This window comes from Amborella trichopoda, chromosome 7 (genome assembly GCF_054954075.1).
Source record: "Amborella trichopoda isolate Santa Cruz 75 chromosome 7, AtrichopodaSantaCruz75HAP2 v2.0, whole genome shotgun sequence".
Classification (NCBI taxonomy): Eukaryota; Viridiplantae; Streptophyta; class Magnoliopsida; order Amborellales; family Amborellaceae; genus Amborella; species Amborella trichopoda.
Genome location: NC_142342.1, coordinates 15372121 through 15385074, shown reverse-complemented (window position 1 = coordinate 15385074; position 12954 = coordinate 15372121). Strand labels below are relative to the sequence as shown.

General features: G+C 38.9%; 1 protein-coding gene across 1 annotated transcript; it reads right to left on the bottom strand.

Annotated features, from left to right (window-relative positions):
* Positions 1–7374: 7374 nt before the first annotated feature.
* Positions 7375–12534, bottom strand: LOC18426043 (putative pectate lyase 5). The gene is made up of 4 exons (XM_020662289.2): positions 12242–12534; positions 10786–11677; positions 10036–10241; positions 7375–7689 (listed from the first exon to the last, which is right to left on the bottom strand). Exons 1-4 carry the CDS (start codon positions 12376–12378, stop codon positions 7440–7442), a joined length of 1485 nt encoding a protein of 494 aa, XP_020517948.1. The 5' UTR covers positions 12379–12534; the 3' UTR covers positions 7375–7439.
* Between the last annotated feature and the right edge of the window lie 420 nt (positions 12535–12954).

Here is a 12954-nt window from a genome sequence, read left to right as displayed (position 1 = left end):
CTCAAGATAAAAAAAAATCTGATCTTATTAATTGGCAGGTTGTTTGTTTGCCCAAAAAGGAGGGGAGGCTTGGTGATTAGGAAACTACGAGCAGTTAATGACGCTCTCCTCACTAAATGGTGGTGGAGGGCCACATCATCACATTCGCAGTTATGGCTTCAGGTTATTACCTCTAAATATGGATAGGATCAGTGCTATCTAATCCGTTAGAAGCTAACAAATGGATGCAGTCATCCTCTGTTTGGAGGACATAAATTCAATAAGATTGTTGTTCGTTGCTTATAGTAGGATTTTGGTTGGAAATGACTTCGATATAGTTATGGAATTTTAAGTGGATAGGTTGTTGCTCTTTAAAGCTTCAGTACCTAGAACTTTTCTTCAAATCCACTCAATAAGACTGCCAAAGTGACATTGTCCAAGTGCAGGGACACTATGTTTTTTGAAATCTGAGGTTGAATACTCGAAAGGTGGGCCAGGTTGTTGAGCAATGGTTCTTTCATCTGACAAGCCAACTTTATGATTTCTACTTTGCATCAGTTAGATGGAACAATGTGATTTGGGAATTGGAGCCTAGTGGTGTCTTCTCTGTGAAATCATTGTATAACTTGTTGTTGGTGGACAAATTTATTCCACAACTCTTTTTCCTCAAAGGTGTTGAAATGTAAGGCTCCCCTCAAAGTGAGAGCCTTCATATGGCTTCTTAGTTGGTTGCGTATTTTAACAATTGATCAGTTGTGCATTAGGGGAGTTCCCATTATCAATGTGTGCATTCTATATGAAAACAAGATACGGAAAACGCTTCACACATTTTCCTCACATGTCCTTTTGCTTCACAGATTTGGGATCGACTTCTGTCTAAATGTAAATGATATTGGGTGATGCCTTGTCAAATTAGGTGTGTTTTTTAGCATGAGTGGTCGCCTCCCTTCTCAAAATGGGGCCTGGTTTTATGGCACATATGTGTGGCTGCAGTTCTTTGGACAATTTGGAAGGAGAGGAATGCTAGAAGTTTTGAAGGTAAAGCAAGAAGTGCTGATTATCTTACCCCCTCCATTTTGAAAACTATTGTTGGATGGGCCCATGCTCATTCACCTTTTATGCATACTCAAAAAAGGTTTTTTGGTTCACACCACAATGAGCTTTTGAAGTTTAAGAAAAGGAGAATCATCAAGGATAGTCGGTAGTTCCCTCCACCAAGTGGGTGGGTCAAGCTTAATTTTGATGGCGGTGTTAGGGAGAACGAGCAGGTGGCAAGCTATGGCGGTCATCTCAGGGACAATATGGTAATACCATATGGACTTATCATGGAAACTTTCACTCTTACACAACCAAGGAAGCCGAACTATAAGCCCTTTTTATGATATCAGCAGAATAGCGGAAATCTTTCATAGAGTGGTTATCAAAGGAGATTCTCTTAATGTTATTAATTAGTGCTTAGATCATGCTGCTACACTTTGGTAATGAACTCAGATTAGAGATCACATCAACCTTTACAGGTAGGAAAGTTTGTTTGTCCACATCAATTAGGAGAGGAATGGAGATACGAATGCCTCACCCTTTCTAGAGGTGATGTAGCTGTTTGATTTGTGGATGACCTCTATCCACCAACTCTTGCCTCACCCCTTTCTTTTTTCCTCTTTTTCCTAGTTGTCTTTCTTTTTACTTTGTCGTATGGTTTCTTTTCCTTCATCAATGAAGATCGTTGTTAATTGCTCAAAACAAATGAACTAGAGGAGTGCTTAAGGATCTAGATGGGAATGTCATCTTTTGTTATTCTAGACTGTGTGGCATACTATGCCAAATTAGGCATAGTATTTTTCTCTTTTGCAGGGTGTGAAGATATTTCTGGACAAGGGGATTGGAGAAAGGTTGTTAGTGGAGGGGGATTCACTAAATGCTATTTCTTAGTGTAAAAAGGCGCAAAAAGTGTTGTGGTCTTGATCTAGCTGGTTAGACATCATGGATATTTGTGATTCAGTCGAGATCCTTTCTGTACATGTTTATAGAGAAACAAATGACATAGCAGAAAACTTTCTAAGCAGGGAAAAACTTCCTACGCAGGGAGTATATATGCAGGAATTATTTATTCCAGAAGACTTCTTTCATGTCTATAATTGATTTGTATTCACCGCTGAATCAATAAAATTATTGTTCAAAAGAAATGATTTCTTTATAATTTAACTAAGTGAGAAAAAATGGTAGTTCATCTTTGTTTGCTATTATGACAAAACTTCAATGGTAGAATCCTTGAGCTCCTTTCATTGGACCAAAAAGCCTAAGGACAACCCAAAGCATGGCGTCAAAACTTGCCCAATTCAATTTTTTTACTTTTTAAGGGAGTGTTATTTCCCTAATGAAGTGCCATCTGATGGTCATTCCTAGGTGCAGTTGGCATACAGACACCTCCGTAGGTGTAGAGGTACGGTGCCCTTCAAATTTTATCATGGTATATAATTTTGATGTAAAATGTTATTAGGATTATCTCAAAATCTATGTTTATCTCTAATTATAAAATTTCAAAAATGGTTAAAATCAAGTAGATCTATAAACATATGAAAATCTTGAAAATAGACTGTGTAGATAATATGTTGTAAAATGCAATATTTTTGAGACTTTCAATCTTTTTATTTTTCATAGCCATACATCTCGAGGTCAAGATGATCAATCAAAGGGTTTTTCAACATTAAAACTACATTTTCCGATGGATTTTTTACGGGCACCCGTAGTTCTATATTATAAGGTAGCATCCTTATATAAACGTTTTCTTTCGTAATAACATATGAACTTGTGTTTAAAAGTTGGAATGTTTGGCACATGGATAAAATGATGAAAGATGCCTCAATTTCTTCTAACCAAGTAAGATCACAAATGAATTTGAGGCCCCATTGATAATAAAGATGGGCACTTCATAATTATGAGTTAGAAGATATAATGAGAATTTGGGACAAACAAAATAATGGCAATCATCTCCCATTTCGAAGTGGATATGCATTGGAAAATGAATAAATAGATATTGTTAAGAACATTGTTGATTTAGAGGGCAGTGATAATGGGTGGATCCCCACTCTTTTCAAGTTGGAAATAGATCATCATCGTCATAACCATCCCTCTCATCCAGAATAAGGGTGTAAACAGGTTCTATCCAGACCCAAACCCAACCAGTCCCGGTCCGGCCAGATATTAGGGTCCAAAAGACGACCCACGAGATATAGAAGTTAGATCTGAATGTGAATCTATGTCAAATCGACCGACTAACCACCCGATCCAATTACCAGGCCAAAAGAGAAGACTCTTTTGCCCTAAATTTATGGCCATCTCTGATGCACACTGAGTCTTATCACAAGGAGAAAAAAGGTGATAATTGAGACTTTAGCCTTAGGTGAAATTTAATATATGATTTGGAGATTTGGAGGTGTGTCACCAAGATTAACCACTTTTGATCCCTGTTGTGGCTTCTAAGATTAATGGAGATACACTTTATTCACAATTTACCAAGGGATGTCTTTTTCCCATGTTTTGCTATACCATGGTGAAAATCAAACCACTTCCTTTTTGTTTTCTCCATTTTCTTTTTTCTTTTAAATCCTTTGGGTAAAGTTGAACCCGTGATTTATTTTGCTCCCCGAAAGAAGAGAGGTATTTGACCACCTTTGAAGCTTATATTTCTAAATAGAAATACTATCAGTGTCGTACCCATGAGCAGCCTGGTATAGGAAATACCCATTGTAAGATCTCATTACTAATCCTGACAAGTGTGTTCTCTCTAATTGAGAAATGTTACGGGCGCAATCATGCATACGAGAAGAATGTTAAGCAAGACTCTACTAACCCTTTTCGAGATATGGAAGAATTCCACAAGGAATGGGATTTAAGGGTTGGGTGTGTGTTGTGATACATTATTAATGTAGGTGTGATGTGATCTACCCTTTAGCTTTGCGACCTGTTTTCCTTATTTAATTCTTCAAGTTTTTCTGCTAAAGATTCTCTCTCTCTTTCTTTTGGGAAGGACATGTCTTTCCTCCCCTCATTGATGAGATGAAAGAAACCTTGTCCCTTATTGGCAGGGCAAAATTCCCATGTAGGAGCCTTGGCAGTTTGGCCCTTTCTCCATTTTCAATGGGATCATTGGCCCCCACCCAAGTTGCCCTCACTCTTTCTCTCTTGTGAGAAAGTGGGGTAGTGTTATCGTAAAAACATACCATGATCTATTATTATGATTGTGGTTCAATCATAAGGTCGTGACCATCCAAACAATGTGTGGAATGGTGATTGAACCCAACAGATTTCCTAGTCCCGTGAAAGTTTAGATCTAAAATTTTGAGGAACCCATATACTAATTTCAGGAAAAATAAATAAAAATTTTGAAATAAACTCCTTTTGTACTAAAGTTAATAATGCCTCAATATCGAATAGAGATTGTGAACGGCTAGATCTCACAAAATTCAAATTTTTTATTTTAATAATAATCATCTAGTACTTCCTATGTGGTTCCCAAAATCTTAGACTAAAAAAAGGTGTAGATGCATAATACGCTCCCGTAGGAGCATAGTATATATGCGGGAGGGTTTGTAGCTAAATTATTGCCATGTTTGATTGGACCCTCTCTCAGCCTCCATCACCGCCCAATTAATTGGATGCGAGAATGACCTTATTGTTGTCATGATCCTATGGACAAAAAACACCCATAAAATATTGCAGAGTTTTGATCTAATATTGTTTCTTTTCCATTATCAAACATTATCAATAAAAAGTAAATAATATCATAAATAAAAAATTTTAAAAAAAAAATTTAAAAAAAAAACAGTATTAAAATGGATTAAAAAGTGAAATTAACCTTCAGCTTTTGTCTTAATAGTTAACGACCAGCGGCCATATAAAACTTGTCGTGGGGACGGTGGATTACGAGGAGAGAGAAAGAGAAGGAGAGAGGGTGTGTAAATTATTGGATGCGGTCGGCGCCGGTTCCAAATCAAGTTGGATCCATGAAAGCAGTTAAGATTCTCTCTTCCTCTACTATTCAAAGTAAGAGAGAGACAGAAAAGGCCGACTTGACCTATTTGGACCCAGCTAACTCAATTGTCAAGAGTCATTCATTTTTATCCGCCAACCCCTCATATAACCACCACTTGAACCCCAAATCCATTCCCAATTGAAACAACTCGGCTACTACTTTCTTCTTCTTCTTTTTCTTTTCTTTTCTTTTTTTTTTTTTTTTTTTTTTTTTTGCCTTTTTTTGACAATGTTATGAAGTTTTATCGATAAAGATTGAATTACAAAGTGATTGAGAAAATAGAGCATCCGAAATCTGAAGAGAATGCAAGGTGACTCCTTTCTTAACACAAGAATCTGCCACTTCATTAGCCTCTCTATACATATGTCTATAGATTACGCAAAGACCATTCTCAATCTCCATCAAAGCCAGCCATGCCAATCTAAGCCTCCACGGAGGCCTTGAAATGTTATTACACCAATTAATAACATCCATAGAGTCCCTTTCTACAATACATGGTTGCTGCAGTCTCTTCTCCTTTAGAATTTTCAAACCTTGCAGCGCTGCTAGATAGGAGAGAGTACATGGGGAAGCGACCAGCTAGTAGGGGTGGCAATGGATCTGACTAGACCCTAGACCCGACGGGTAGACCAGACCTCAGGTCCAGGTATAGGTCAAAATTTTGAACCCGAATAATATTTGGGTCTGGTTCCAGGTCCAGTCGGACCCGACCCATACCAGTAGTCATAGGGTATATGTCTTTAGGCACATGTTAATTGTTCATATTGTCATAATATTGGCAACACTTACAGTATTATTAGCAAAAAAAAACAAGAAGCTCATAGTCATAGGGTGGCAATGGATCTGACCAAATCCAAGACCCAACGGATCCAAGTATGGGTCCAATTTTGGACCCAAATACTGTTGTGCTCGGAAGCTTTAAACCCAATAGGTCAATTTTGTTTTCGCAAGAAAAAAATAAAGCACGAATGAAATTATAGTAAAAGGGAACACTAGAATTTATGTAGTTCACCCCAAGAGGGTTATATCCACGGGCACGACAAACTAGAATCTACTATACCAACGAAAGTTACATCATAGATTTTGAGATATAGATTTACCTCTCTAATTATCGATAAAACCCAGTCAAGCAAACTTTTTAAACCACCCTCCTGACCAACATTGCATGTTACTCTTCATTCTCTTTATTTCTGACAACCATTACCGACAATACCAGATAAAGCTGCCAAAGCAACGAGAAACTGATTTTGCCTATAACTAAAAGGAAAAACTACCTAAAATCTCCATGGAAAATACGTCTGTCAATCTTCAAGAGTGTACAGGAGGCCATCACAATATTTTTCTCTATGGGAAGCTCTTTTCTCTAAAGAGAAGCCACATTTCTTATATGGTGACTCAAATAGAGCACACATATTCTTTCATCTACCATCCTATATATATAAGACTAAATAAGAAATTTCCTATAGATGTTACATATACCTAAAAAACCAAAATATATATGCAAGAGTCCTAATCATTTTTTGGATTTCTATTGCCTTTATCATATGGTGACTCAAATATGGCACACATGTTCTTTCATCTACCATCTCATATATATAAGGTTAAGAATCCAGATTAAATAAGAAATTTCTTATAGATGTTACATATACCTCAAAAACCAAGAATCTTAATCTTTTTTGGGTTTCTATTTTCTTTATTAAACATATCAATATCAATCTCATCTCACATAATATGAGATTTTTTTATATTGGTGATTTTGGATAACATCATATGCAACAAATACTATTCAGGTCTGGATCTAGGTCAGGCTGGATCCAATCCACACTCGAAACATTGCCACCCCTACTTGCTAGGGACATTCGCTACCAAAATCTATAACATCTCTATTGGGTACGGGTGGGCCTGGGTGGTCCATGAAATATAGCCTGAGAACCAAGCCTAGGGCCAGGCAACCATGGATCGAAGGCGGGCCTGGGCCTAGGCTAGCCCATTTTGGCAAAGGGTCAGACCTAGACCAGTGCTTTTTTGGCCCGATTAGATCGGGGCCTGTGCCGGCCCTATGGGGACTAGGAGTGGCCCAACTAACAGGCCAGGCCCATTGCATGGGCCAGGCCCGGCCCGCTTCCAAACTTACCTGAGAGAGGGAAAACAAACCCTTGGTAGCCAATAGTTTCTCTTGTAGATCTAAATCTTAAGATTTGCATAATCCAGCAAGGGCACATGCAATGTGGAAAAGCGTCGGGTCCTGAAGGCATTGATGAAAGAGAAAAGCCTTGAAAGGGACGTGGAATATAAATAAGTGGAGAGCGAGAGAGCAGCAAAAACAAAAGGGGGTTAGAGAGAGAAAGGTAGAAGGGCTTGAATTTCAAAAAAGGAGCCCTTACCCTTCCAACTTGGCATCAATGGATAACTGACCATTACACATTTTTCAAGTATGTAATAGTAGTGTGCATAACTTCAATAGCATTAAAAAGAAGAATGGCAAAAAATGGAGAGGGGGATGTAAGGGCGGTGCGCCGCGGCCGGTGAAAACCATTCCCGGGTACCCACCATATCCTCCGCCAGTATCACCCATCCCTGCACCAGCACCCGCACCCGCACCCGCACCCGCACCCGCACCGCCACCCGTGACCACACCGTTGTTCCCACCAGGATATATTACGCTCGTGCTGGTGTCCCTGTTAAAACCAACACCACTAATTACATAAAAGAGAGAGAGCAAGGTGTTTTTGGACAGTTGACATATTATCAGAATTTTATTTTCTCACAAGGGGAGGTTGGCTAATTAAGTGCATTTGTTAAAAAATAAATAAAAATAAATAAAAAATAAAACAAAATAAAACAAAAGAGAAAAATTAGTCTTTCTACACATGGGTATATATTCAATGACCTCAACATTTTTTAACACTGGATACCCTTGTCCTATTATACAGTAACTTTGTCTCTAGAGGTATTTTAAGTAAAGGTGCCTTGGGTTTGCATAGAGCCGAGGCTATAAACAATCAAAGTAAAGCGCACCTTCAAATAGTATCGAGAAATGTGGTTCAATACTGAAAATCTTTGTGATGGCCTTAAAATATATTTTATCTTTATTTATAAGGTTTAAAGCTTCAAAAATAGTATAGATCCAAAGATCTATAAAACTTTGAAACTTTTGAAAATTGACGGTCCAAAAATGCATTACAAAATAAACTATTTCTAAAATTTGAAATCCATTTTTTTTATCATGTCATGCATCTTGATGCCCAGATGATCAATTTGATGATATTTGGGCATCAAAACAACATCTTCTAGTGAAATTTTTGAGATAGGCTCTAATTTGATTGTTTAGAGCCTCTTATGGGTGTGGTTTCTATATCTTTGCAACCTTAAACAATCCAATTAAGGCATACCTCCAAATTTTATCATAACATATAATTTTGGTTTAAAAAATTCTTAGGATTATCTGAAAATCTATTTTCATATTTAATTATAAAATCTTAACCTCCAAAAATAGTTAAAATCAAGTAGATCTGTAAACATATGAAAATCTTGAAAATGAACGGTCTAGATAATGTGTTGCAAGATGCGCTATTTTTGGGACTCAAAATCTACTTCTTTTTTCATATTCATACATCTCAATGTCTAGATGATCAATTAGAAGGTTTTCAACATTAACACAACCTTTTTCAATGGATTTTTGAGGTGCATCTGTAATTCTACATTTTAAGTTTGCAACCTTATTTAAACTTTTTCTATTACTTTTATGTAAAGGAAAATTTTTTAATTTAAACAAAAATATTTATTAGCTATAGTGGACAATGACATCACCAACATGATGTGTAACATCATCTACACGGGTTTTGGTATGCTACTCCGCATATACTTAATGTACTCCACATTACAAAGAAATAAACCTAGCACTTGGGTTTACTACAATTTCCTAACACTCTCTGATTCTTCAGATGCCCAGAACAAATGGCTGCAACGTGTTGGTCCTTCATCCTTTACTAGCAAGCTGTAGAAAACCCAAATTTGAGGAGAAAACCCAAGTTCGGGGGTGGAAGTATAGAACTTCTGTACAATAGGAGAAGTATAGAAACCTTTCCCTAAACTAAAATTAAGCCTCGAGTGAACTCTTATCTTTTTAAAATAATTAAGAGAAGGGAAATTGATTCATCCGAGCAGGACCGCATTTCTACCTATGCAATCCAGAAGGTGTAAAACATCCATCTTAAAAATAGATGCAAATAGGTGTTCCATCATAAAAACAATAGAAACTACCTGTCTAAATGTTTTCTTACTAGAATTATTATTTTTAGTTTTTAAAATTTATTTAATTTTTCATATTCATGATCTCTATGTTAGAAATTACATGTTCTTAAAAATTAAGTCTTAAAACCCATCTCAAAAATAGATTTATTAAAAGGCCCGCATTTCTACATATGCGGGCTTGGCCACCTAGAATCCAGGTCCTTAAGAGAATGTACAGTAAAAACAATCTATCTCGCCCACCACCAAAGAAGCAAAAAACAAGTATAATCGATACTCGCACCTGTGATTCCTATAAAACTCTAGCACCACCTCCACACCGTACAGTATTGACAAGGCACAGTTGGGATTTGTTGTCACGTTGCTCAAAGTAGGTCAAAAGGTTGGACGTCCAAAGAATAAAGGCAAGCCATGAGAACCCCAAAACGAAATATCTTTTTCCTGGCAAGTGTATTATGCTCCCACGGGAGCATATACTGTGCACTTACTCCAGAGGGCAGAAGATCAACTTGAGAGGAATTATTTTTGGAAATTTTGGGAACCAACTAGAAATCTAAATGATTTTATTCAAAATAAAAATCTAAATTTTGAACTTTGGAACACTACCGTTCAAAAATTTGATGTGATTAGGAGTGATTGTAATCATCTCGTACCAAATGGTCTCATAGCATACAAAGAGTTTTTGAGATATTTTTTAGAGCACTTTCCCTAAAAAGAGAGGATATAGAAACGGTAGAGAGAAAAAACAAGATATATAAAGAGAGAGTTGGTACCGTGAGGAGCCAAAGACGCCGGCGTTGCGGGTGAGGGCGTCGATGAAAGCCGCGGACTTGGGCTCGACACTGTAAGCCTTCTCGTATTTTGAGGCGGAGCCTAGACCCGATGGCACAAAGAAGGCCCCATTCACCATCAAGTCCCCATCCGTCCTCCAATTCCAATTGCTCCACTTTCTCTCATCCACATCCACCCTCTTAGTCACCTAATTACCCAACCACATTTTCACTTTTTTTTGGACTGTCAAAAATTCATAGACAAAGCCGAGGCTCTAACAATCAAAGTAAGACGCACATTCAAGTAGTACTGTGGTTTCAATAATGAAAATCTTTATAAGAACTTTAAAATATATTTTTATTTTTAATTATAAAAATTTAAAAAATTTTGAAAATTGGCTGTCCAAATCAACCAAAATTTGAAAATTGACTGTCCAAATCAAACCAAAAAAATGCATTGGCTTATACTATCTATAGAGCGAGAAATCCATATAACAATAAGCCCCACAGCAGTAAAAACAGTGGTAGGGAGAAGAGCCAAGTAGTCCCGCATCCAAAAGTGGGACCAATAGGACACTGAAAAACATTATCACAAGAATAGGGCGAGATTCACCTTGAATACTGGGGTCCATGAAAAGCAACATGAAGGAAATCCAAACGGAGGAAAAGCACAGGAGAAGCTATAGAGAGAGAGAGAGAGAGAGAGAAAAAATGGTGGAGAAGAAAACGTAGAGAGAGAAAGAGGGTAGTGACCTCTTTGGCATTAGGGTTGGACGGTGCGATGTAGCGGTTGCCCTGGCTATTGATGGTGGGATTGGCACTCCCTCCAATTGCATACATCTCCCACTGCGTAAAGTCATTGTTGACAATGTGTATGTACCCAAACCTGCACCTCGGCATTCTTTGAACCAGAGCTTCCCCAAAATGGTTAAAAGCAATGGTCACTTGCATTGCCGAGTCCGGCGTGTATGAATCACTATGCCCCAACAGCATCACCTCATTGTGGTGAGAAAAGTAGGAGTTCGAAATCGTGATCGCAGTCGATCCCATGATGGCGTCGATCAGGCCGTCGGTGCAGTAGGAGAGGGAGCAGTGATCGATCCATATGTGTCGTCCCCCAAAGATCGAGATCCCATCGCCGTCGGATCTGCCGCGGTACCCATAGTGGTTTGGCGAGTCTCGGACATTGGTGTTTCCCTTTGGGACACAGTGGTGTATGTTGATGTTGTGGATGATTACGTTCGAAATGTATTGGATGGTGATGCAGGCGCCGAAGGCTATGTGAACGTCGGCTCCTCGGCCATCCAGGGTTTTGAAGCTGTTCATAATCAGCTCTTCTTTGAGCTTTATGAGCATGCTTCTCGCAAAGATGATCCATAGGGGCTGGGCCTGGATGACGCCGTAGCGGAGGGTGCCAGGGGCGGGATTAACAGGGTCGTCGTCTGAGGGATCGGTGACAATGTAGATGGGTCCATCGCGGCCGCCAAGGGCGTCGCGGCCGAAGCCAATGCCACAGTCTGCCAGGCGCTGGCGGTTGTTGGCCCAGTCGGGGTCACACTTCCAGCAGTCGTCAATGGGGTTGCCGGTCGCGCAGGAGGGGTCGGAGACCTGGAGATGGCGTCGGGTTATGGATTCGTTCATCTTTCTGAAAATCACCAAAAGCAAAAGACCAAAAAATATCCACACATTTTGAGATTGAAAATAGAGAAAAAAGAGGGAAAATGCTAAACTTACTCGGGCTTTCATTAGGGTTTTAGAGGGACAAAACAAGAAGAAGAAGAGGGCAAATGTGAATCTCACCCTTGCTTTCATTGGATTTTTACAGGAAAAACACAACAAAAAGAGGGAAAATGCAAATGTTGCTCTGGCTTTCATTGGGTTTTAGACTTTAGAGGATCAAAACACAAGACACATAGGGCAAATGCTGATACCCTACCCAGCCGTCCCCTGTTTTGTGCACTAGAAAAAAAACAGACAAATGCTCATGCTTGCACATTTGGGTTTTAGAGAGAGAAAACAAGAAATGCACACGACCTTCTATTCTTGCACAGTAGAGAGAGAGAGAGAGAAAACAGGGGAATGCTGATTCGAAATGTTGGGGTTTAGAGAGGAAATAAGGAATGCCGAATGCGAGCTTCGTATCTGGCCTCTTAAGAGAGAGAAAACATGGAATGCTCTTATTTGAGTTCTAGAGAGAGAAAGTCCTTACCTTTGCACCATTCGCACCACTTCTTCCGGATCCTGGACTCCATGGACGGGTGTGTAGCCATTGAAGGGAGTCACACCGTTAAGGAGAGATAAACAGAGGAGTGCGCAGAGGGAAATACGAGTGAGCGGAAGGAGCATTTTGGCAAACACCTCGCAACCCCCTTCCCCGCTCTCTGTCTCACTCTCTAACAGTTTCTCTCTCTCTAAAAGTCCTGTACTTTGCTAGGAGAAAGCGAGTGCTGCTGCGAGCTAGCTGTCTTGGGTAAGATTGCCCTGGTTTTCGTTATTTGGGTCGTCTAACCCATGATAATAACGCATTATTAAGGCTGGCGTTTAGAGAGAGAATTACGGTGGGTTTAGAGAGAGAAAGTGCTTCCCTCTGGAAAAGGGCCATGCGTGCGAGGGGAGGAGAATCCAAAGAGGGAGGCGCCCCGATTATCCCTTGTTTTTGCTGCAAAGAAATATAGACATTCCATTCCCAAAGTAAGGAATTATCTTTTTTACTTTCCTGTGTTCCCTCTCTTTCAATTTCGGTTTCGTTTCTATGTTTATTGCTTTTTCTTATCTCGGTGATAATCTTCTCCTACTCTCCACTCTTCTTTATTCGTTAACCCATTTATACATTATTATCTTAATCTTTCTCTCTACTTACATTCGTTACATTTATTTCTTATTCCTAACAATAATATTTTTTTTTTTTCACTCTTTCTCTCT